Below are 25,098 nucleotides of genomic sequence, written 5' to 3' on the forward strand. Positions count from 1 at the left end.
TATGATATGTCATTGTGTGGTTTATTGTGAAGTTTGCTTTGATTAGGCTTCTTCAGTAGGGTGAGAGATTGGTTGTGACATCTCAAATAGATTGCTTGTCTCACACCACCTGCTTGGACACTTATTCCAGAGCCTGACTGACCTATTATTTTTTTTTGAAACCACTGATTAAATTATTCTATGAATTTAGGCTACAGTTAACGTCATAATTTCATTCAACATATGTGTATAATATTGAAACTACACTGTATTAATGAAAGACTGAAAATAGTGTAATTAATATGTAAATGATATGCATAATGTGCATCCCCAAAAACAAAACAATCCATCCAATCATGCATTGTAACCCTGAAGACACAACCAGCACACGGAGGGCCACTTCACTTTCCTTTATATTTATTTAACAAGTGAAAGGACAGCATCCTTTCCCCTTTACATCATAACAAAAATATACAATACGCAGGAGATTATGACAATACAAAGATAATATAGAGAGAATCCATACAAAAAGATCACCCTGAATTGGTTCAAGCCTCGATCCCTAGTGTCACAGTTACAACAACAAAAAAAGAGCCTCATAATGAGGCATTAAATCGTTAAGCCAAGGCATTACCTATAGACACATGCAGGCTACTAGCAATTTACACAGGACACCTTCCAATATGATTCTGTATATTAAAATAAAGTTAAGACAATACTTATTTTCATAATATCTAAATAATATGGTACTCCAGCAGGGGGGGGTTGGTAGATCTTACCCCAGCTCCGAATGTAGTGTGAAAAACATACACATATAATTCACCAGTGGCATTAGAATAGTTGACAACGACACACGACCACCTTTTGTCAGTTTTTGTGGACTGAACCCTTTGTTATATTATTAAATCGACACAGGTATAACGAGGTACTTGGCACAACATAATCCTCTCTTCCCCCTGCCTAGTTATTTTCACTTAGGCTAAAGGACCATGGCACCTGCACCTAAACATTACTCACTGACAGAGGCCCTAAACCCAAAACCATGTCAACTCAACAAATATAATAGACAAGAGAAACATGTAAACATTACAATAACAGGAACATACCAAAATGTTCTAGGGAAGGAGTGGAGAGAGAGGGAGAGTTCTGTAGTGATGGGAGAGAGGCAGGGCTCGAGGGGGAGGATTAGGAGATGAGTGGGGTGGGGGTTAGGGATGACAATAGGGAGGGACCAGGGGCAGGTGTGAGAGAGGGGAGGCAAGGGGGCATAGGAATGGGGGCAGAGAGCCAGAGAGTGGGGGTAGGGGATAAACTGTGCTATTTCTATATAAAAGATTATGCTCCAGTTCCACGGATGCCATGAATGAGTGAAACAACGAGATAACAAGGAGAACCAGTTATTGTCTGTGTGTAGAGTTCATATCTTTACAGTTATGAGGCTCTGGGTTAAAGGTGGAACTGAAACTGGAACAGTTTGTAACACCCAGAAAAACACTAGTGTTTGGTCATATCCAGTACTCTGTCCACTCTTTCTCTCCCACACACACACACACTGGGGGTGACACGTAAATACTCTAGAAAACCTGATAATTCTCCAAGACACTGTCAGCCGTGTCAACAAGCGATGCATACTGACAGACATACACCATACTGACTGTACATAGACTAACTGTAGCAAGTCAATTATAGGCCACTGAGGTATCAATCTCCACGCAATTTAATATATATATATTTTTTAAACTTTGGTTTCAGCCCTCAGGCACAGAGACTAGGGTTATTGTCACAGGGTGCAGATTACTACAAATTTGTTTCAGAACACAAAAACACATTCAGAACTAAGGACATTGGGTGAGAAATGCAAAATGTCCCCTTTTTGATAATTAGACCATGTAAAAGTTAGTGTAAGGCAGAGATACAGAGGAGAGGAAGGCAGAGAGGTATTGCAGACGGAGTCTATGAAAGGCAGCCTAGAGGCAGTAACAGTACTAAACAGAGATAGTGTTCAGAGACGTAGTACAACTCTGACCAGCAGAGCTGTGTGTATGCCAACAGAAAAGGACCAAGGACCATTCACTAGTTATTCACTAGCCTAGGTGCCCAACCCCATATTGTTGCCTTACCAAGACAATAGCCACGTTGGCTTCAGTAGAAACAGGCTGGCAATCAGGCTAGTTATTCCACATACAAGCTGAACAATCACATTTTACAAGTATGGGACAGATTATGAGTTTGAAAAAAGGACCATGAAATAAACCATTAGGGGAGGAAACACGCAACAGGATCAGTATCTATTGCAACTCCATCCTACTGCTGACGGTACAACACTCAGACCAGCAGAGGGCAGCATATAAGTGCCAAAACGGAGCTCTAACGCTCCACATCTTGTGTTTGTATAGAAAAGAAAAGGGTGTGTGTGCATGAAAATTAAACAGATTTAAACAATTCTGCCTAGAAATGAGGACAACGTAAAGTAAATGAGTGATTAAAGGCAACAATATCAAGGCAATTTTACTGCCGTTTCCCCCCCCTAGGTCTGCTTACAGCATAGCCTGGTAGTGTTCATAGGTACAGGTCACGCATAATAACACAAACATCTCCTCTAGGAACCCCTTCTTCATATCTCCCGGTAAGGGAGGTAAAGGGTAGAAAGTGCACAGGTGCATAGAGAATGAAAACAAAGATACACCCAACCCCAATGTTGTACTAACTTTTGCCTCCATCAGCATCCTTATCCTGTCTCCCTCACTTTTTCTGTGCATCCATATTTGGGTGAATCTCAATCTAAAGTGACCTCTCTCCTCAGCTACTTTCCTCATGCCGAGATCTCCTTCTATTTAGACCAGTGACCCACTTCAGACAATTGAGATGCCCTCTCGTCTCCCTCTCCCTCCCTCTTCTCCTCTCTGAGCATTACAGGGGCACTACCACTTCTACGTAGTTGTTGGGGAAGAATCCTGATTGGCCGTGGAGTGTGCCCTCGAACCAGTTTTCGTCGATGCGGTTGGTCAGCGTGATGATGTCGCCCTCGTGGAAGCCCAGCTCACCCTCGTTCTCCGGCTCGAAGTCATATAATGCCTTAGCGCACGGCTCAGAGCCTGGGGACAGGGAAGGAGAGGAATGTGTTGGAAAGAGAAAAAGGAAACTTAAAAATGTTGCATTCTTCTGAAACACGGTTCGCATTTTCAAACCAGGACCACTTCCAGAGTTTAAATGAGGGAGATGCAGGAGAAGAACACTTCTGGAACCAGAACACTTCAGAAACCTCCAAACCTCTGGGTTCAGAGGGCTGAAGGGAACAGTTACCAGCTACCAGATCCAGTGCACAGGGTTAGTTTAGTGGTTGTAGAGGCTGGGGCACGTGGGAGTGTGTGTTAGTGACCAACCATATACTCTTTGTGGTGACATGCAGGGGATGGGAGGGTTAAAGCATCCAACACACACCATTCCATGTTATTTAAAAAAAAAAACTCCCGAAGGGAGTCAATAAAATACCATTTAAGTGTCACTCTTTCACAGACTCACACACACACTGACAGTGTAGATTTTTCTTCATGGACGGTGTTCTGTGGAAGGATGGAACTTCTACAAGGGGGGCTATACATGCAGAGAAAGATCAGTTCTGGGCTGGTAAGACAATAGATACACACAGACAGGGACAAAAGCACGCACACAACACGCAGCTAAGGGCCAATCTTACCTGATGAGTAGGAAGGGGAGTTGGCAGTGGGGGAGTATCCTCCGTTTGAGTGCTCCGGCTCTCCGTAGTCAAAGGAGGGTTGGGGTTTAGGAGTGTACTCACGCCTGGGGCGAGACTGGGCCTCGTTCACCCTGATACACACACAGGAGAGGGGATGACTCCGGTCACACACACGCAAACAGGGAAATACACACACACACACACACACACACACACACACACACACACACACACACACACAGTGACAATCAACACAAACATCTTGAACTGAATTGTAGATGTCCACACACACAGAGCTTAAATACCGGTCTCGGAGTTTGTCAGTCAGCTCCTCCAGAACCTGCACGGCCTGTTTGTGATACTGCAGCTGGGACTCCACCAGAGAAGCCATCTGACTCACCTGCTCCACCTACACACAAGCACAGAAATCAGTCAGATGTAGAAATAATACAGGGGGACGGGACAAGAAATGCCATTACCATGGAACACTTAGGCACGTTTGCTTCATTGTTCTTCATTCTCTCCCCTCACAAGGCCTATTTTCTGACTCTCTAACACGTGTTGTACTCACTCCATACCTTGATGGAACAAAAGGTAAATACCTAACATGGGCCTCGTTTATAACAGTTGCGTAAATTTCACACAATTTCTGCGTGCACAATTTCTGAAATGAATACGTATGTCTAAAAATAAATCAGACACGTCTTAAAACCGTGCGCACGTGAACAAGCATTATAACTCGGCCTGGAAAACGCCCCCCATTCACCTTTTATTGTGAAAACACCCTTTATTTGCTGCATAATCTGGAACTATTGGAATTAGGCCACGTCAGTTTCTAAAAGAAAGAGCAATGGCAAATTTGATCAAAATGTCATTGAAGGTGTTGGCAGAATCCTTTAATCTTTTACAGTCATTTATGCAGTATTTGGCAAAGGGACTGACAGATTCTAAAATAAAATCTGCCGCTAATTGTTGTGGATCAGTCAGCAGAACGTTTGAATTCAATAATGTTTTAGATCGATTTTTACCCCAATCCTAAATATGCTGGACTGCCCGCAAGTTCTGAAACTTCTCAAAAACATTGACATAACAGTAGGCTACTTACAGTAGTTGCATACATAGTGCCTTCGGAAAGTATTTAGACCCCTTTACTGTTTCCACATTTTGTTACAGCCCCATTCTAATATGGATTTTTAAATTTTTTATCCTCAATCTACACACAATACCCCATAATTACAGAGCGAAAACAGGTTTAGATATTTTTGCATATTTCTATACGTTGGAAACAGCAGTGCGAGGAACTGACTCATATATATATATATAAAACAGTCTAAAGTTTGGACACACCTACTCATTCCAGAGTTTCTTTATTTGGACTTTTTTCTAAATTGTAGAATAATAGTGAAGACATGAAAACAATGAAATAAGACATGGAGTCATACAGTAACCAAAAGTGGCATTGAAACACGGTGGGTTTTTCCTTTATTTTGGCAGTTACTGAAAGATCATACCCCCCAAGACATGCTACCCTCCACTGTGGTAATCCACAATGGTAATTGTTTTGAATATACAATAAAGCTCAGTATTTCAATGATTTACTTCATCGTCCTTATTGCTCATGTTTATCAAGAATCTCAATGTCAGACTGCACTAAATAAAAAATAACACAGTACCAGTACTCATTCCAGGGTTTCTTTATTTGTACTATTTTTACTATTTTCTACATTGTAGAATAATAGTGAAGACATCAAAACTATGAAATAACACATATGGAATCATGTACCGTAATTTCCAGACTATAAGCCGCTACTTTATTCCCACGCTTTGAACCTCGCGGTTTATACAATGACGCGGCTAATTTATGGATTTTTCCCGCTTTCACAAGATTAATGCCGTCAGAAAACTGAGCACCGTCACATAATGTGACGTAAATCGAGCGCGCTCAAACTTCCCATCATTCTGATTACGGTAGTAATTTTGTCACCCTCATCATGGCAAAGACACGGAGAAATGCATATGATGCAGCTTTCAAGTCGAAGGCGATCGATCTGGCTGTTGGAAAAGGAAATAGAGCTGCTGCACGGGAGCTTGGCCTTAATGAGTCGATGATAAGACGTTGGAAACAGCAGCGCGAGGAACTGACTCAGTGCAAAAAGACAACGAAAGCAGATGGCCCAAAGTATTTGCAGCCACTCGACATCAGTGTAAATCGTGCATTTAAGGTGGCGCTCCTTGTTCAGTGGGAGGCTTGGATGACAAGTGGGGAGAAATCCTTCACTAAAACGGGCCGCATGCGAAGAGCAACTTATGGTCAAGTCTGCCAGTGGGTCCTGACAGCGTGGAGCATTGTCAAAAAATCCACTATCATCAACAGGTTTCGAAAGGCTGAACTGCTGCGTGTTGAAGGGGCAGCATGAGCTCAGCGGGGTATTTGCCTCCGGATGAAAGTGATGAGAGCGACAATGAAAACGATCCAACATCGGATGAAGCAATTCTGAGGCTATTCAACTCCGACACCGAAGGAGATGACTTCAGGTGGTTTCAGTGCACAGGAGGAGGAAGATAGTGACCAAGTTCATTTGTTTCAATGTACCGGTAGGCACCTGCGGCTTACAGACATGTGCGGCTTATTTATTTACAAAATACATATTTTTTATAATTCAGTGGGTGAGGTTATATTCAGGTGCGCTTAATAGTCCAGCAATTACGGTAGTAACCAAAAAAACAAAACAAAAAAGTGTTAAACAAATCTAAATATATTTTAGATTCTTCAAAGTAGCCACCCTTTGCCTTGATGACCGCTTTGCTCTTGGCATTAGGGGTGGTAAGTAATTCAGACCCTTTTCTGTGACACACTAAATTGAGCACAGGTGCATCCAGTTTCCATTGATCATCCTTCAGATGCTTTTACAACTTGATTGGAGTCCACCTGTGGCAAATTCAATTGATTGGACATTATTTGTAAAGGCACACACCGGTCTATATAAAAAGGTCCCATAGTTGATAGTGCATGTCAGAGCAAAAACCAAGCCATGAGGTCGAAGTAATTGTCTGTAGTGCTCAGAGACAGGATTGTTACGAGGCACAGATATGGGGAAGGGTACCAAAAAATGTCTGCAGCATTGAAGGTCCCCAAGAACACAGTGGCCTCCATCATTCTTAAATTGAAGAAGTTTGGAACTAGCCGCCCAGACAAACTGAGCAGTTGGGGGAGAAAGGCCTTGGTCAGGCCAAAAACCGAAGGTCACTGACAGGGCTCCAGAGTTCCTCTGTGGAGCCACTCCTCAGTAAAAAGGCACATGACAGCCCACTTGGAGTTTGCCAAAAGGCACCTAAAGGACTCTCAGAACATGAGAAACAAGATTATCTGGTCTGATGAAACCAAGATTGAACTCGTTGGCCTGAATGACAAGCGTCACCTTGAGAAAAAACAAAACCTGGCACCATCCCTATGGTGAACCATGGTTGCGGCAGCAGCATGCTGTGGGGATGTTTTTCAGTGGCAGGGACTGGGAGACCAGTCAGGATCGATTTACGGCGCAAAGTACAGCGAGATCCTTGATGAAAACCTGTTCCAGAGCACTCAGGACCTCAGACTGGGGCGAACGTTCACCTTCCAATAGGAAAACGACCCTAAGCACACAGTCAAGACAACGCAGGAGTGGCTTCGGGACAAGTCTCTGAACATCCTTGAGTGGCCCAGCCAGAGCCCAGACTTGAACCCGATCGAACATCTCTGGAGAGACCTGAAAATAGCTGTGCAGCAACGCTCCCCATCCAAACTGACAGAGCTTGAGCCCAGAAGAATGGGAGAAACTCCCCAAATAGAGGTGTGCAAAGCTTGTAGCGTCATACCCAAGAAGACTCGATGTCGTAACCGCTGCCAAAGGTGCTTCAACAAAGTACAGAGTAAAGGGACTGAATACTTATGTAAATGTATTTTTATTTAATCCATTTTAGAATAAGGCTGTAACATAACAAAACATAGAAAAGGTCAAGGGGTCTGAATACTTTCCGAAGGCACTGTACTTCAATGTAAAAGATCAACTTGAGGGAAATGTGTATAGGTGGCAGGGAAGTCAGGCGCAGGAGAGTCAAACGGAGTGTAAAATGGAGTCTTTTAATAATGTCATAGTAACATGCTCCATAACACTAAACAGGAAAAGAACAAACAAATATGGGTACGAAGACCCGTCGCGCACCTATACAACAAAAACTCTACACTGACAAATAAACAATCTCTGACAAAGACATGAGCGGAAATAGAGGGTTAAATACACAACAGGTAATGAATGGGATTGAAAACAGGTGTGTGGGAAGACAAGACAAAACCAATGGAAAATGAAAAATGGATCAATGATGGCTAGAAGACCGGTGACGTCGAACGCCGAGCACCGCCCGAACAAGGAGAGGCAACGACTTCGGCAGAAGTCGTGACATCAACTGTCTGTTCACCTGTTAAATTCAACTTGATTCTGTTATAAACCGTGCTGCCAATGGGATGGCATAGGCAACAGCAAAGCTTGAAATAGCCTCTATTTACTAAGCTACTTGGCCCAATTAAATCAGAGATGTGCATGGTCATGTTGTATGGCTACTTCGGGGATCCATCACGGGCAGAATGTGAGGAATTTATTCTGCAATGAAAATAAAATAAGTAGGAAACTACTTCCTATGTCTAATTATTTTAGGTAGGTTATTTTTATACACAGATTTTCACTCTTAGGCCTACTAACTGCCAATGGCTGCATCTTGTTTTTTATTCATCCCCCATTTGCACGCAATACAAAACTTCAACCACTAGAAAATGTGTGTAAACATGGTCTAAAGTTTGCGTGGAGTGAAGCACATTCTTACGCCAAGTTCAGTTTTAATAAATGTAAACTTTTGTGGGAAAACTGGTGCATGCATGTTTTGGGGTATATTTTATACATACGCAACATTTATAAATGAGGCCCCAGGCCATCAGACAGGTTAGACATGTTCTCAGTTGCTAGTACCAACATTGCTGTGACATGACTTAACTGTTCCACTTGCCAGCTATGTAGTCGTGGCAAGCGGACTGCATTCTGGTCCTGAAATACTCATCAAGGCTAATTGCTAACCTTGATGCCAAATCTAGTGCTAATGCTAGCGATAGGGTATTATGGCTTGGGAGTATGAAACCTCATATGGCATGACGATCATACTAGCTCTGACCTTCTACCCAGACAACCAATGGAAAATAGGCTCCCTTTATTCCTTGTCACTGTTTATACTTGCTATTGAGAAGTTTAGGCACATACTGTATGTTTCTGTTAAGGGAGCACTTTACGACCAATTCATTTGTAAGGAGCACTATATATAGTATACAGGCAGTGGCGACCCATCATTCAGGTCAGGTGGGGCAGACAGCCACCTGTTTAGCTAATATATACATATATACATACATACATACATACATACATACATACATACATACATACATACATACATACATACATACATACATACATACATACATACATACATACATACATACATACATACATACATACATACATACATACATACATACATACATACATACATACATACATACATACATACATACATACATACACACACACACGTGTGTTTTGCATGTTATTTTGGCATTACTACGTGTCACTTATCATTTTGCAAACTATGTAAAAAAATATAATAATTGAGATAATAAAGCCGCATACAAACATTATCTATTTTTTGCTTTCTTGAGTAAGGAAGCTCCAAAATGCAGGCGTTTCAGCCTAGCTCAGTGTGGTGGTGGGGCAGCCAGTGGAAAATACAGAGCGTAGGGGTTGGTAATCTTCTTTACTTATGGGGACACTACGTCACCGCAAAATCTACAGGGAGAGCTAGAAAGTTCCAAGCCCCTTGGGTGCTGCGATAGATTTACATTAGAAGTGTCCATCCAAGAATGCTGAAGGTCATTGACCACAAATAAAATGATGTCAAATCATGTTATGTCTACCGTAGCTTTGATTGGACTCATGTCGACATCATACTTTCAAAATATTAGCTATCAAGCCAGACAAGCAGTCATGAATCACATCGACAATCTACCGGCAAATCCTCTTCAATCCTTGTCATATGAAGTGAATTGATAGGTTTTATCTATCCGTGCTATTCGGCTATAAACATTATACAACCAGTTGGAAATTGCAAATTCAACAATGAATGGTTATGAAGGAATCCGTGGCTAACTGCAAGCATTGCATGGCAATGACTATTTTCCTTCCCCTGCCTGCTATTCGATGGAGAGGGTGTGTGGTGGTCCAACGTTTCAATCCTTCTGACTTCAGTGAGTTCAAGACAACTGGGAACTCCCCCCATAGCTAAGGAAGTAATACGAAGTGTATGTTGTGTAGTAAGCCGTTAGTAGCCCATGTGCCTCACCCTAATAATTTGGTCCCTTTCCCCTTACTGTTTTGACTTGGTGGTGCACATGTAGCCTATTGCCTGTTTTACAGAAATATTGTTGAATATTGTAAGAGCATTTATTGTCTGCTTATATGCTCCCTTTATTTATCCCACAGTTCTGACTTGGTGTACAGGGAGAATACTAAGGACAGCCCATGTTCTGAATTCTGTCACTGTACATTTCAAAAGTGCTAAACAAACAGTTATATTGATTACGTCAGTCCTAGCTCTCTCATAGTCTTAAATCGAAATTACGGATGGCCTCTTTTCCGCTCATCGTTCCCTTATGCCATAGTTTGTACATCTCAATTGTCAGTAGAAACCACATTTGTTTAAGCAAGTCAGCCATATCAGCTATGTTTGAAAAAAAGGCAGTAAATGAGGCAGAATGAACTGTTTCGCTGGTAAGGATTCACTACATGGTGCTTAAAATAAAGCTCTGCTGTTGGGACAGGTTTATGTAGGCCCTAACAGTTCGTGGGCATAGTTTGTCACCGTTATAATGCAATGTTTAGTGTTGTGACCTTACTGGCATGCATAAAAAAAACAGCACAGCTTCAATGCACCTGGGCATAGATTCTACAAGTGTCTTGAACTATCGGAGAGATGCGAAACCATTCTTCCACTAGAAATTCAATAATTTGGTTGTCCCATAAGTGTTCAATTGGGTTGAGATCCGGTGACTGAGATGGTCATGGCATATGGTTTATATCGTTTTCATGCTCATCAAACCATTACGTGACAACTCGTGCCCTGTGGATGGGGGCTTTGTCATCCTATGTGGAAGCCAAAATATAGCCAAAATAATGGCCTATCGAGCATTTTTATACATGACCCTAAGCATGATGGGAAGTTAATTGGTTAATTAACTCTGGAACCAAACCTGTGTGGAGGCACCTGTTTTCAATATATTTTGTATCCCTAATTTACAAAAGTGTTTCCATTATTTTGGCAGTTACCTGTATATAATTTAGCAGACATTTATCCAAAGCGACTTACAGTCATGCGTGCATTTTTACGCCACTGCTACTCTGTTATTATCTATGCATAATCACTCTATCTACATGTACAGATTACCTTAATTACCTCGACTAACCAGTGCCCCCGCACATTGACTCTGTACCGGTACCCCCCTGTATATGTATATATATTTTACTGCTGCCCTTTACTTGTTTCTTTTTATTTCTTATGCATATTTTCTTTAACTGCATTGTTGGTTAGTGGTTTGTAAGTAAGCGTTTCACTCTAAGGTCTACTACACCTGTAGTATTCGGCGCATGTGACTAATACAATTTGATGACTCACGTCAGTCTCCAGCAGGTTGTGCATGGAGCTCTCAGCCAGCTCTTTGGACTCGTGGAACTTCTCCAGGGCCGATCTCAGCTCCTCGTCTGGAATCTTCCCCTGCCGCTTCTTCTTATAGTCGTAGTCCAGACGCCTGCCCTCCAGCTTCTTCAGATGATGCTGGGCAGGGAGAAGCAGAGAGCCCTCCCTTAGTTGATTTTGCAGGATTAGAACAAAAATGTGTAACATTGGGGTAGAGTTGAGAATCACTCATTCTAGATCTGTACCTGGATATCTTTGATGTCCTTGTCGACGACGGCCTGCAGTGGGTCGATAAAGTTTTGCTTGACGTCGATATCCAGAGAGTCCTTGACTTCGGCCAGCCTCTTCATGGACTCGCCCACGTCCACCAGGGCCCCACCTACAGGACAAACATTTACATGAGTGGGTACACAATCCACTCAACTGCCACAAAGGACAATGTTCTTCTATTGAGTACTGTTTTGAGTGGTCATTACTTCATACATACACACACACCTGGAATTCTGTATTTTGAGGGGCAAAGGCTAAAATAAAAAAACTTATGGCGATTTATGAAACCAATTTCTTTCTTACCAAAGTTGGTGTCCTCTCCCATCTCTCGTCCGAACTTGGCCATGCTCTCCCCCAGCAGCCCCTCAGCCTGGGGGTAGCCAGGGCTCTTCACCTGGCCCCGGATCTTAGACACTGTGTTCAGCATGGTCAGCTTGGCCCTGGACGCTGGGTTGGGCTGCAGGTACTCAGAGGTTTTAGAGATTAGATCCACCACCGCTTTGCTGGTAACATCTGCCCTCTGTGGGGAGGAGAGAAAGGGTAAGACAATTATGTACAACTTCCTTTAACAAAAACGGTTGTTTGTAGTACAGGAGGGTCGTTTTGTTAAGGAGAAAGAGCCCTTACCTTCTCCAAATCTTTGAAGTCTTCATCCAGCTTGGTTCCTTCTGCACCCCCCACCTTCTCACTCACCATCTACAAAAGGACAAGGGAGGAGAATAATAAGTTGACTACAAGTCTCTTTCACATCCATTCTGCACGGGAATTTTCAATCACAACAAAGCAGGCCTAATTCAGACAGAATAGTAGCATACAGAAGTGAAACGTGGTATTGCCCATGTGATGGAGAAAGTTTGCTCTTCTCCAGTCTCTGCTGGTTCATTACAGGACATGTCTACTCCTAGCAGTGAAAGTCTACACTGAACATGGTCAATGCAACATTTCACCTCTATATGCTACTATTTCAAAGATTTTACTGAATTACAGTTCATATAAAAAGGAAATCAGTCAATTGAAATAATTTGATTAAGCCCTAATCTATGGATTTTCACAAGCCCGGGAATACAGTTATGCATCTATTAGTCAGCAATACCTTAGAAAAAAAGGTAGAGGCATGGATCAGAAAACCAGTCTTTATGTGGTGTGACCACCATTTGTCTCATGCAGCGTAACATCTCCTTTGCTTAGAGTTGATCAGGCTGTTGATTGTGGCCTGTGGAATGTTGTCCCACTCCTCTTCAAATCGCTGTGCAAAGTTGCTGGATATTGGCAGAAACTGGAACACGCTGTCGTACACGTTGATCCAGAGCATCCCAAACATGCTCAAATGGGTGACATGTCTGGTGAGTATCCAGGTCATGGAAGAACTGGGCCATTTTCAGTTTCCAGGAATTGTGTACAGATCCTTGCGACATGGGGCGGTGCATTATTATGCTGTAACATGAGGTAATGGTGGTAGATGAACGGCACGACAATGGGATCTCATCATGGTATCTCTGTACATTCAAATTGCCATTGATAAAATGCAATTGTGTTCGTTTTCTGTAGCATATTCCTGCCCATACCATAACTCCACCATGGGGCACTCTGTTTACAATGTTGACATCAGCAAACCGCTCGCTCACACGAGCCATACACGCCGTCTGCCATTTGCCCGGTACAGTTGAAACCAGGATTGATCAGTGAAGAGCACACTTGTCCAGTGTGCCAGTGGCCATCGAAGGTGAGCATTGGCCCACTGAAGTCAGTTACGACTCCGAACTGCAGTCAGGTCAAGACCCTGGTAAGGACGATGAGCACACTGATGACCACTTTGTTTTTAGTATTTTTCTTACTATATTTATTTCTTGCCAGTTTTTTTGTTCTTTCTTTTGAGTGGCAGCCTATGGGTACATGTTTTATAAACGTTAACATTTAAAGGGATAATGTACCTGTAACTCCACCCCCAACAAAACAAAAAAATACATAAAAAACGTGGTTTAATAAAAAATAAAATTTGCTGTCAGCATAATTTTATTTGAATTCATTTTGGGGTAGAATGTCCTTTTAAAAAGTCACCAGAACAGGCCCCACAAGTCACCGACAGACAGGAACACTTTCAGACAGAGACGTTCTCACACACACAGACACACCCATGTGCACACAATCACCAGAAGCTTTTGGTTGATTGGCAGGTAAAAATCACTTTTTTTGAATATTCCTCCACCATGTGACTCAGTGCAGCTGTCTCCAGGGCATTTATCTCACTACATGCACACAGCAGATGGGTTAGTCAACCAGTCTTTACATTAGCAGTGTTCTTTCATCTAAGTCATGGAGACCCAGTGTATGCAGGCTTTCGCTCCATTCCAAAAGTTTTACACCACTGATTAAAACATATCAACTAGTAACTACTCACCAACCTAAATAACCTGCCCATCAGTGTGCAATACACTCTCAAAGACCGTACGCCTGCTTCATTCCTGCTTCAGCTGTTGCCATAAATCGTGAAACAAGTTGCACCTGAAGTGCAATAACTGTTGCAGTTACCATAGTCGCATAACCTGGCGTGTTCAATGCTGTCACATTACATGCTCAGTGGCCAGGTTTCAGCTACTGATAGCTGTAATCCACATGATGCTATATGACATAACATGTCGGACTGGGGGTGGGCCTGCCTGGGAGTGGGAACATATTTCTGGTGCTTTTGTTCATGTTATCAACACATCTCTCTGGTGTACGATCACATGATGAGCACCAGCCATTTTGCAGGTTCTCCCTCCGTGCATTAATGCTGCCATAGCCAATTCCATGATCTGCGGTTCAAGATGTAGCAACAAGTAGGCTGCTAATATTAAAACCCCAGCAGCAAAATGATCAACATATGTTGCCAAGAGCCAACTCAAAATAATTCCTCATATGACAGTAGAGTCAATATTATGAAATGGAACAGACTAATGTATGGAGTTCAGTGACACAAAATGAAGCAATTATGTATTGGTTTTCAATGTCACAGGCATTGAAATTTGACATTACATAATTTCAAGTTCATGTTGACCGTGACTAACAAATGAGCTTGAACTGTGTCAGAGAGAGAAGAGGAAGCGCAAGAGTGTCTGTATATGCGTGTTTTCCAACAGACTGTTACTGACGTTGTATTGTACGTGCATAACACTTTGCATGTGAGTGTGTGTGTGGAAGTGACTGTGTGTGTGTGTGTGTCTGTTTAATCGGCAGGCTGTTGACCTGATCGGTTCTCCTGGTAAAAATAACGACCCAGGAATCCGATTTGGGCACTACTGCTGCGTAGCGAGATTTACGAAACACACCATGGCCCACACCCACAAGCGAACAAGTCACCCCACCAGATACAGGGTAAGTAAAACACCAACAGACAAACGGACTATATATATATATATCTTTAAAAAAAAATCTATATATATTAAAATCGGCAAAATCAGCGTCCAAAAATACCGATTTCTGATTGTTATGAAAACTTGAAATCGGCCATAATTAAATCGGCCATTCCGATTAATTGGTCGACCTCTAGTACCAATACTTCAGAGCTTTTTCGAATACTACAACATTAAGAACGATCCGGTATCAGAATGTCTATCAAACGTGTCTCACGTTCGGAAATCAACTAAATATACTGAACTAATTAGAAAAGCAACACATTTTCTCATGAACAGAATGCATCAGTGATTCGTATCCCCGAATTACAACAATACTGAATTAACACTTATTTTAACTTAATATAATACATCAATAAATCCATTTAGCCTCAAATAAATAATGAAACATGTTCAATTGTGTAAATAATGCAAAAAAAAAGTGTTGGACAAGTAAAAGTGCAATATGTGCAATGTAAAAAAGCTAACTAAATATACTGAACTAATTAGAAAAGCAACACATTTTCCCAAAGTTATCATAAGACATGAACAGAACGCATCAGTGATTCGTATTCCCCCGAAGTCTGTGTGTGTTAGCGGTGTGAGTATGTCTACCAGCTTGTGTAGCCATTAGGAATGCTAATGATAACCGTTTTCTGGTAGATGGAAAGGCTATCCAAAAACCTTCTCAAGTTAAGTACAAACTAGCATACATCTACCTGGCAGAATCAGGATAATTTGCATCAATCAAGTGGGCCTTTTTTTTTTGCAAACTCCATGTGAGGTAAAGAAACACAGCTAAACAAAAACAGCCCTAGGTACAGGAGCACTTGAAATAATGGCTAACTACAATCAAATCAATATTTAGAGTTTTACCAAACCTCAAAAATGGTATCCTATGTGATTTCAGCATGGTTGTGGACTTTAAAAAACAGAAGCATTGGATGCTCTATAAATTTTTAAAAAGTGAAATTTTGAAAGCAAATCTCCCCCCACAAAAAAAAGAAAAATCAGTCCATCTCCCCACTTAGTTTTTTTCTCCTTCTGCAGTATCGTGATAGTATAGAGCCCTCAAACTCAACTCTGGACCTCAAAGCCTGTTCCACTGTGTTTTCCCCCCCAGTGCTGCCTTCTAAATCAGGGACTGATTTAGACCTGGGACACCAGGTGGGTGCAATTAATTATCAATGTTGAACATACAATCAGCAGGCTCCAGCACTCGTAGGGTCAGAGTTGAATACCCCTGGTATAAAGTAGTGATACTAAAATTTGGGTATCGTGACTAGGGTTGGGCCGATATGTGATTCAATAGAATATCGTGATATTTGACATTGACGATATATCGTGAAGTGTAAAACTATACTCTATTTGAAATGTACTCACCAAAATGAGGCAGTTTTATCAGTTATGCTGTATCAATATGTTGAAAATGACATCTAAATTGATGAACTAAGCTGTCATGACTCTCTCCTTAGTAAGGATCAAAGGCGCCAGATCAGCTCGGCACAAGGCTGACAGATAGCCAGACCCCCCTCCCACCAGAGAGGAAGGGGGGAGTTGGGCAGGTTTTATGACTTAACGCAGGTCGTAAACTTTCTCTCTCTTGCCCTGCAGTATTGAACAAAGGAATGTGCTGTGTATAGAGAGAGACTGTTGCCAAAACTTCAACATCAGACACCGGGACATTATATTTCCACATTCAAACATTGGGGATGGAATAAGGAAAATGTCTATTTTGTGATGTCATTAAAATGATCAGAAAGACTGTATAACAAGATAACTGTAACTCTGAAAGTGTACACGTCCTAGTTATCAGGTTTGCATCTAAATGTTGTATAAAATAAATTACGTATAAGAACACTTTTGAAATGATAGAAGCGTGATTTTAGCCTTTAAATTAGATAATGGCTTTTCCTTTAAACCTGGGCCCAGTCAGTAACCACGCTCATGTGAGCACAGACATTGTGTCAACAGGACAGAACACCCTCCAAGGCCAGAGTTTGCTGAGAATTTAAATACAGACCAGAGAATGTGAGGACTTGGTCCACACTAGAGGTCGACCGATTAATCGGAATGTCCGATTAATTAGGGTCGATTTCATGTTTTCATAACAATCGGAAATCGGTATTTTTGGGCCCCGATTTACGATTATAAAAAAAAAGGTTTTAATACCTTTTATTTAACTAGGCAAGTCAGTTAAGAACTCATTCTTATTTTCAATGACTGCCTAGGAACTGTGGGTTAACTGCCTTGTTCAGGGGCAGAATGACACATTTTCACCTTGTCAGCTCAGGGGTTTCACAATCTTGCAACCACACAGTTAACTAGTCCAACGCTCTAACCATTGCACTCCACGAGTAGCCTGCCTGTTACGTGAATGCAGTAGAAGCCAAGGTAAATTGCTAGCTAGTATTAAACTTATCTTATAAAAAACAATCATAATCACTAGTTATAACTACTAATCCAGTTTAGCAGGCAATATTAACCAGGTGAAATTGTATAATTTCTCTAGCGTTCATTGCACGCAGAGTCAGGGTATATGCAACAGTTTGGGCTGCCTGGCTCTTTGCGAACTAATTTGCCAGAAATTTACGTAATTATGACATAGTTGATGGTTGTGCAATGTAACAAGAATATTTAGACTTAGAAATGCCACCCGTTAGATAAAATACTGAACCTTTCCGTATTTCACTGAAAAATGTTTTGTTTTCAAAATGATTTGATCATATTAATGACCAAAGGCTCGTATTTCTGTGTGTTATTATGTTATAATTAAGTCTGATTGATAGAGCAGTCTGACTGAGCGGTAGGCAGCAGCAGACTCGTAAGCATTCATTGAAACAGCACTTTTGTGCGTTTTGCCAGCAACTCTTCGCAAGCACAGCGCTGTTTATGACTTCAAGCCTATCAGCCTTATGGCTGGTGTAACCAATGTGAAATGGCTAGCTAGTTAGCTGGGTGTGCGCTAATACTGTTTCAAACGTCACTCGCTTTTAGATTTGGAGTAGTTATTCCCCTTGCTCTGCAAGGGCCGCGGCTTTTGTGGAGCGATGGGTAACGACGCTTCGAGTGTGGCTGTTATCGATGTGTTCCTGGTTCGAGCCCATGTTTTACTCCATGTGTAACTCTGTGTCGTTGTATGTGTTGAACTGCTTTGCTTTATCTTGGCCAGGTCGCAATTGTAAATGAGAACTTGTTCTCAACTTGCCTACCTGGTTAAATAAAGGTGAAATAAAAAATAAATAAATAAATAAAAGACCAAACATTCCCAGTCTGCAGCTGGTATATAAAGTAGTCTAGGACAATTGACCAAAGACGGGAGGGAACACAGATCCCTTTCACCACCGTGTGGTACACCTCTGATGTATCCATTCTAATAACACTCCAGAACAAAATAAGCCTACAACTAAGACCATTGTGACCTCTGGTGGACAACAAGAGACTTACATCAAATTACTTGCCATAAACAGACCGAGTGGTTTCAGAGAGACGGCAGAGAACGACATCTACGAGTAAGTATATGTTGCATTTCTAATCCGAATGAGCGGTTGTTAGGGTGCTAAATATTCATACTTACAGTGAGCGTAGTTTCCAAATGTATGTACGATAAGTCCACTCTATCTCCCGTTCTTTCTTTCCCCACCCCCTTTCAATTGTGTAACAAGCCGTCATATCGGGTTAGTCCACTAGGGACTGTTTTCATTGCATTATGTTAGTAATCAATAACCTATACCGTGTGTGTTTATGTATGTATTATTTAGTTAGTAAATACATAATTAAGCAAATTTGTGTTACGCTGATTCATCACTTAGTTTAGGGTTCGTCCATATTTACAAAGTCAACAACATTCAGAATGAGTGATATGAGGAAATTATTGATTAATGACTGGTATGATATCGATATATTCCTGAGTTAAACTTTTCCCGTGGTGCCCCAAAATCCTAATGAGTTAACTGTTACATGGTAAATGTAATTGAGTAATAATTAAACGTAGTAGATAATTATTCGATGAATAGCATTCATCACATTAATGATAGCCACATCACAACAAAGCCCTATTTTTTCACCATGTGAATAGGACTATAATATTGTAAATAAGCACAACAATTGCAGTCCGGAAACATTGTCATTAACGTGGCTAAACAGTTATATTGGATATTGTGATATTTGGAGCAGAATATCATAGAAGAGGTATCCCAAATATCACCCAACCTTAATCGTGACAACACTACAACAGACTGCACTCGTATTTCCAAAACAGGCCCCTATAACATAGCAGATGGCCTCATAATAAGGGTACGCCTGAGTCTCTGCACACTCATGGGACATTTAAATGACAGGGGCTTGAGGGTGACTAGGCCCAGCCTAATTGGTGTCTATGCAAAATGACCTGTCTGAGACTAGGATATGCTGTAGAGGTGAGTGGTACAGTCAGAGGCCATTCCAGTTCACACACATACACACAAACACATTGTGTTACAGCAGTATTTATGGAGGGCCTCAAAAGTGTATTTACAAAAACCTAATAGGCCCATTTCAACAGTTTCTCTCTCTCAAAGCTGTCAGATTACTTCCTTAGGACTATACAAACTGTTCTGTAGTTATTTCCCTTGATGCCAAATGCAGATTCTGTTCGTATCGGCAAGGGCTACAATGCGTTTCATATCCGTTCAATAACAAACGTATTATTAGATAAGTGCTATTTTTAGTGTGACAACTACATCACACACTAAATTCCACAAAAGGGCATGTTGTATCTGGCAAGTAGAGACCGTGCTACTCATAGCGCGTGAGTGAGGAATTCACGTGTTATGGCTGGTAGACCCATGGAGTCAATCATGGTTACCAATCATCCCCATCCATATGCAAATTAGCACTATCACTCCAACTACAAGATCATTTGTCATGGAGATGGACAGATGAAGGGAATGGTAGAGGGGGAAGGGAATAGTTTGTAGAGAGAACAACAGTGTGGTGGGTCTGGAATAGAGGTTGACCGATTAATCGGAATGGCGAAAAAATTAGGGTATTTTTAGACACTGATTTTGCCCTTTTTTTTAAACACCTTTATTTAACTAGGCAAGTCAGTTAAGAACACATTCTTATTTTCAATGACGGCCTAGGAGCGGTGAGTTAACTGCCTCGTTCAGGGGCAGAATGACAGATTTTCCCCTTGTCAGCTCGGGGGATCCAATCTTGCAACCTTACAGTTAACTAGTCCAACGCAATAACGACCTGCCTCTTGTTGCACTCCACAAGGAGACTGCCTGTTATGCGAATGCAGTAAGCCAAGGTAAGTTACTACCTAGCATTAAACTTATCTTATAAAAAACAATCAATCAATCATAACTACACATGGTTGATGATATTACTAGATATTATCTAGCGTGTCCTGCGCTGCGTATAATCTGACTGATCATACAAGCATACAAGTATCTAAGTATCTGACTGAGCAGTGGTAGGCAGAAGCAGGCGCATAAACATGAATTCAAACAGCACTTTCGGCCACTTGAATTTTATGACTTTATGACCTATCAACTCCCAAAATGAGGCTGGTGTAACCGAAGTTAAATGGCTGGCTAGTTAGCGCACGCTAATAGCGTTTCAAACGTCACTCGCTCTGAGTCTGTGGTTGTTTCCCTTGCTATGCATGGGTAGCGACGCTTCGAGGGTGAATGTTGTCGCTGTGTTTCTGGTTCGAGCCCAGGGAGGAGCGAGGAGAGGGACGGAAGCTATACTGTTACACTAGCAATACTAAAGTGCCTATAAGAACATCCAATAGTCAAAGGTTAATGAAATACAAATGGTATAGAGGTAAATAGTCTTATAATTCCTATAATAAACTACAACCTAAAACTTCTTACCTGGGAATATTGAAGACTCATGTTAAAAGGAACCACCAGCTTTCATATATTCTCATGTTCTGAGCAAGGAACTTAAACGTTAGCTTTCTTACATGGCACATATTTCACTTTTACTTTCTTCTCCAACACTTTATTTTTGCATGATTTAAACCAAATTGAACATGTTTCATTATTGATTTGAGGCTAAATTGATTTTGACGTATTATATTAAGTTAAAATAAGTGTTCATATTGTTGCATTTGTCATTATTACAAATACCTGTGATTTTTATTTTATTATTAATAATAATAATCGGTATCAGCTTTTTTGGTCCTCCAATAATCCTTATCGGTATTGGCGTTGAAAAATCATAATTTGTCGACCTCTAGTCTAGAAGGAATGGAATGTCCCTCTCCATCCAGAAACACTACTTCCCTCCATCCCTCCCAACAAACGGACACATGATGGTAACTTCAGTCAGAGGTGCATTCTCTGTAGTCATGACAATTGATATAGCAATGCAGGCTGTACAGATAAGCATCTGTAGTTTTACCAATATATTTAGCTATTATAATAAAATGTCCAAGACATCATCCCGACACACACTTGTTGGTTGAGCTCAGATAAAAAGGTTTAATGTCTCGTTCACTCACACAGCTAGTTTAATTCGCCTCTAGTCTACCCTGCTTTACCCATCCCTCCAATGGAAATCTGTCCGTAAACCCAGGCCAAGATGTATGTCAGGAGAGAGTGGCTGAATATTTAGCAGAGAATGGGGGGGGGTATTTAAATTGAGTCGAGTCAACATTCTGATACGAAACTCACTAGCTAGCTATGCAAACATATAATGACATCGCTGCAATGGCGCTGTTTTCAAACGCGTTTTTTTAAAATGGCAAATTGAAACATTGTAGTAAGCTAGCCGTAGCAAATTTAAACATTGTGTCAATCGCATAACGACGCGACAAAGTAACTGCACAGTCAAGAGTTTCTAAACCGTGCTGAACTGACATCTAGTTAGCTGCTAACAGTAGCTAACTAACATACTCAACTAACCGGCGCTATGCCGATTTAACTTTGCGAGGACTTTACCCGTCCACCGAAGTTATCCATTAGACTAAATTAAAAGTTGAATAATTTAGATAAACATTTGGGTCACATATTTCCTCGTAAAAAAATAACATTAATAGCTTTTGCATAAGTAAAGCTACCGCTAGCAAGCTAACGTTAGCCGAAGTAAAATAGTTGTTGTTCACTGACCTGGCTGGCTTTATAAAATTGTTTCTTGAAGCCTGCGACAGACATTTTTGCAGCAGGATATTAGTTTATTTATTTACGTGCAAGCGGCTTCAAAACAAATGCTGAAAGTTGGATTTTAGGAATAGCTCGCTGAAGTTTCTCTGCTGCTTTGACCATACACGTCTTCCAGATGGTTTACCTTATGCCTTGGTGAGTGGAACTTGCCTGGCAACCATACTTCCTGTAAGGAGTAGTAAAATCTGTGGCTAGATGACGATTTTGCAACTCCCACTATTGCCCAAGGGGATTAAAGTAACTGTCCAGTGTTCCCAGATGTATATGAAATATGACCTATAGTTACTTACAATATGAGTTAAATAGTTTTCCTTCCAAAATGTTTTTAATTAAGTATGTTACAAATAACCTTTCTGTGTTGGATTGGTGTAAACCCAGTGCCACTACATGGCACAATGATGACAGCCCTTCTCTTTTTGAACACATCTAACCAGTTTTCCAGACACGGATTAAGCTAAAACCTAGTTCTGAATTTGTAGAGCATGTATGAGTCATAAACCCCGGAAATGGTTCCAATCGTTTTTTCCACCATTCATTTTTCCATCTGGGATTTTGTTTCATGTCGGTTTGTGTTTCATCTCGGTTTACCCTGGTGTGATGTTTTAATTCGCAAATCTCTCTGGACAAGGTCATTTTTAGCAATAATTAGCATTGCACATTTTTGCAAGTAAATTGAGGTGAATAATGTTGAGAAAACTCACCTTGACCAAGAGAGAATTACATGGCTATCAAAAATGTCACGTTAAGGTAAGCTTTTTTTGTAATATTCACGATGTGAAAAATGAATGGTGGAAAATCCATTGGAACTATTTATGTGTTTATGGGTGTTATGAGCATTCACTGTGGCGGACAATGGAAAATCTCTACCGAAATTGTATTTTTAGTTCAGGACTAGGCCTAATCTGTGTTAATGCAATATTAGTTTAGAAATTGTGCAAGGGGTTTAATTGGTTGTCAGAAAATGTTTTAAAAAATCTCGGGGTTGATACCTCATTGTTTGCATTTTGAAAATCTAACCGTTGTAAAGATAAGGGGATGCGTGTGGGATTTTGAGTGAGAAAGACCGAGGTTGTGCCAACAACATCAAATACCCATTAAAGACTGATGTCAAGAAGAGTTAGCCATCTTCTTTATCTGCTGAACTGTGAGAGGACAGGTGGTTGCTACAATGAAAGGTGGATGCTACTTGGAATCTTCTTTCACCTTTACCCAATCCTCCATACAGGTAAAGGAAATGAGATATTGGTGAAGGGACTAGCTGTGGGCCGTAGATGTGACAGCTCTACTGAGGACAATGGATGCATCTAAGTCTGCTCACTTTCCTTTCCCAGTGTCAAGGGGTGAATGTTTTTGGCAACATTTGTGCCTTATTCAGAAGGGTGCAATATTCACACTGCTGCATATTATATTTTAAAAATGGTTTCTGAGTTCAGTTGGCCAATACCTTTCTACATGCAGGCAATCATGTCTGTTCAGTGCAACCTATTTGTATCTGAACATTTTACAATTCCATCCTGAATGATCCAGGACTCTATTTCAGAAATCGGGTTTAGTGAACTAATTGTTATCACCTGTTCTGAAACCGAAAACCCTCTGAGTTTGACAGCTCAGAGATAGTCAACCCAGAGTTCAGGTTTAAACTCAGTTTGTTAAACATGCTTTTTGTCGAATGAAGCACAGCGACGGGACGCAAACCAAAGTTTGCAGAGCATCAGCACCCCTGTAACTGAGGAGGATAACACAAGCACAGAAATGCCGGTGGATGAACTCACCCAACCACAGAGACCTCTAAAAGAGGAAAAGATCAAAGGGCACAGACCGAGTGTGAAGTGGCCCAAAGCCGTTGAAAAGAGAGAGTGGGAAACAATCAACAACGACCTGACAAAAATCTTGGAACAACAGGTAGGAACAGCAGAGAAAAAGCTTGAAAGGATGGGAGACATTATCTACCACTATGGAGAAGAGCGCTTTGGCGTAAACGAAAGGAGAAGTGGCAAGACACCTCCCGCGCCAGCCAAATCTAGGAGACAGCAGGAGATCGAGATACTTGTCAGAGAGAGAAGGCAGCTGAGGAAGCAGTGGAAGAAGGCCTCTGATGCAGAGAGAGAAGGTCTCATGCTACTCCAAGCAGACATTAAATGTCGGCTGGCAACCTTGCGAACAGCGGAAAACTTAAGGAAACTTCGTAGGAAGAAGGAACACTCAAGAACACGGTTCTATAAAAACCCCTTTAAGTTTGTCAAAGATCTCTTCGCAAAGGAAAAGTGCGGAATCCTAAAAACTACAAAGCCTGAACTGGAAGAACATCTGGAAAAGGTCCACCAGGACATGAAAAGGCATGAGCAGATAATCATCCCACATGACATCCCACCTATTCAACCACCAGAATTCAATCTGGACACTGACCCTCCAAAATGGAGGGAAGTAGAGAACGTTGTCCGAAGAGCAAGAGCGGCCTCGGCTCCTGGGCCTAATGGAGTACCATACAAGCTCTACAAGAACACCCCGGATGTTCTACGCTTTCTTTGGAGGCTCATGAGGATAGTGTGGCAGAAGGAAATAATACCAAAGGCATGGCGAAGGGCTGGTGGTGTGCTAATCCCGAAAGAGAAGGATGCGACAGACATCAGTCAATTCCGACCAATCTCCCTTCTCAACGTCGAAGGGAAGATCTTTTTCAGTATAATAGCACAGAGGCTGTCCACTTATCTGGAAAGGAACAAGTACATTGATACATCTGTACAGAAAGCAGGCATTCCTGGTTTCTCTGGTTGCCTGGAACATACTAGTATGATTTGGCACCAGATCCAAACAGCTAAGAAGGACAAGAGAGACCTCTATGTCATCTTCCTCGACT

The 25,098-nt window shown here is 41.4% G+C and overlaps 1 protein-coding gene across 2 annotated transcripts; it reads right to left on the minus strand.

The window, feature by feature from the left end:
• Nucleotides 1-379: 379 nt before the first annotated feature.
• LOC124041534 (endophilin-A2-like) lies at nucleotides 380-22,447 on the minus strand. Of its 2 annotated transcripts, none has more exons than XM_046359234.1 (8): nucleotides 22,366-22,447; nucleotides 12,341-12,409; nucleotides 12,017-12,233; nucleotides 11,689-11,822; nucleotides 11,423-11,581; nucleotides 3,982-4,085; nucleotides 3,677-3,807; nucleotides 380-3,074 (listed from the first exon to the last, which is right to left on the minus strand). In XM_046359234.1, exons 2-8 carry the CDS (start codon nucleotides 12,407-12,409, stop codon nucleotides 2,890-2,892), a joined length of 999 nt encoding a protein of 332 aa, XP_046215190.1. In that variant the 5' UTR covers nucleotides 22,366-22,447; the 3' UTR covers nucleotides 380-2,889. The 2 variants fall into 2 exon arrangements, with proteins under 2 accessions (XP_046215190.1, XP_046215189.1); XM_046359233.1 differs by having other exon boundaries at nucleotides 22,188-22,395.
• Between the last annotated feature and the right edge of the window lie 2,651 nt (nucleotides 22,448-25,098).

Source organism: Oncorhynchus gorbuscha, linkage group LG08 (genome assembly GCF_021184085.1).
Source record: "Oncorhynchus gorbuscha isolate QuinsamMale2020 ecotype Even-year linkage group LG08, OgorEven_v1.0, whole genome shotgun sequence".
In the NCBI taxonomy this organism is placed as follows: domain Eukaryota; kingdom Metazoa; phylum Chordata; class Actinopteri; order Salmoniformes; family Salmonidae; genus Oncorhynchus; species Oncorhynchus gorbuscha.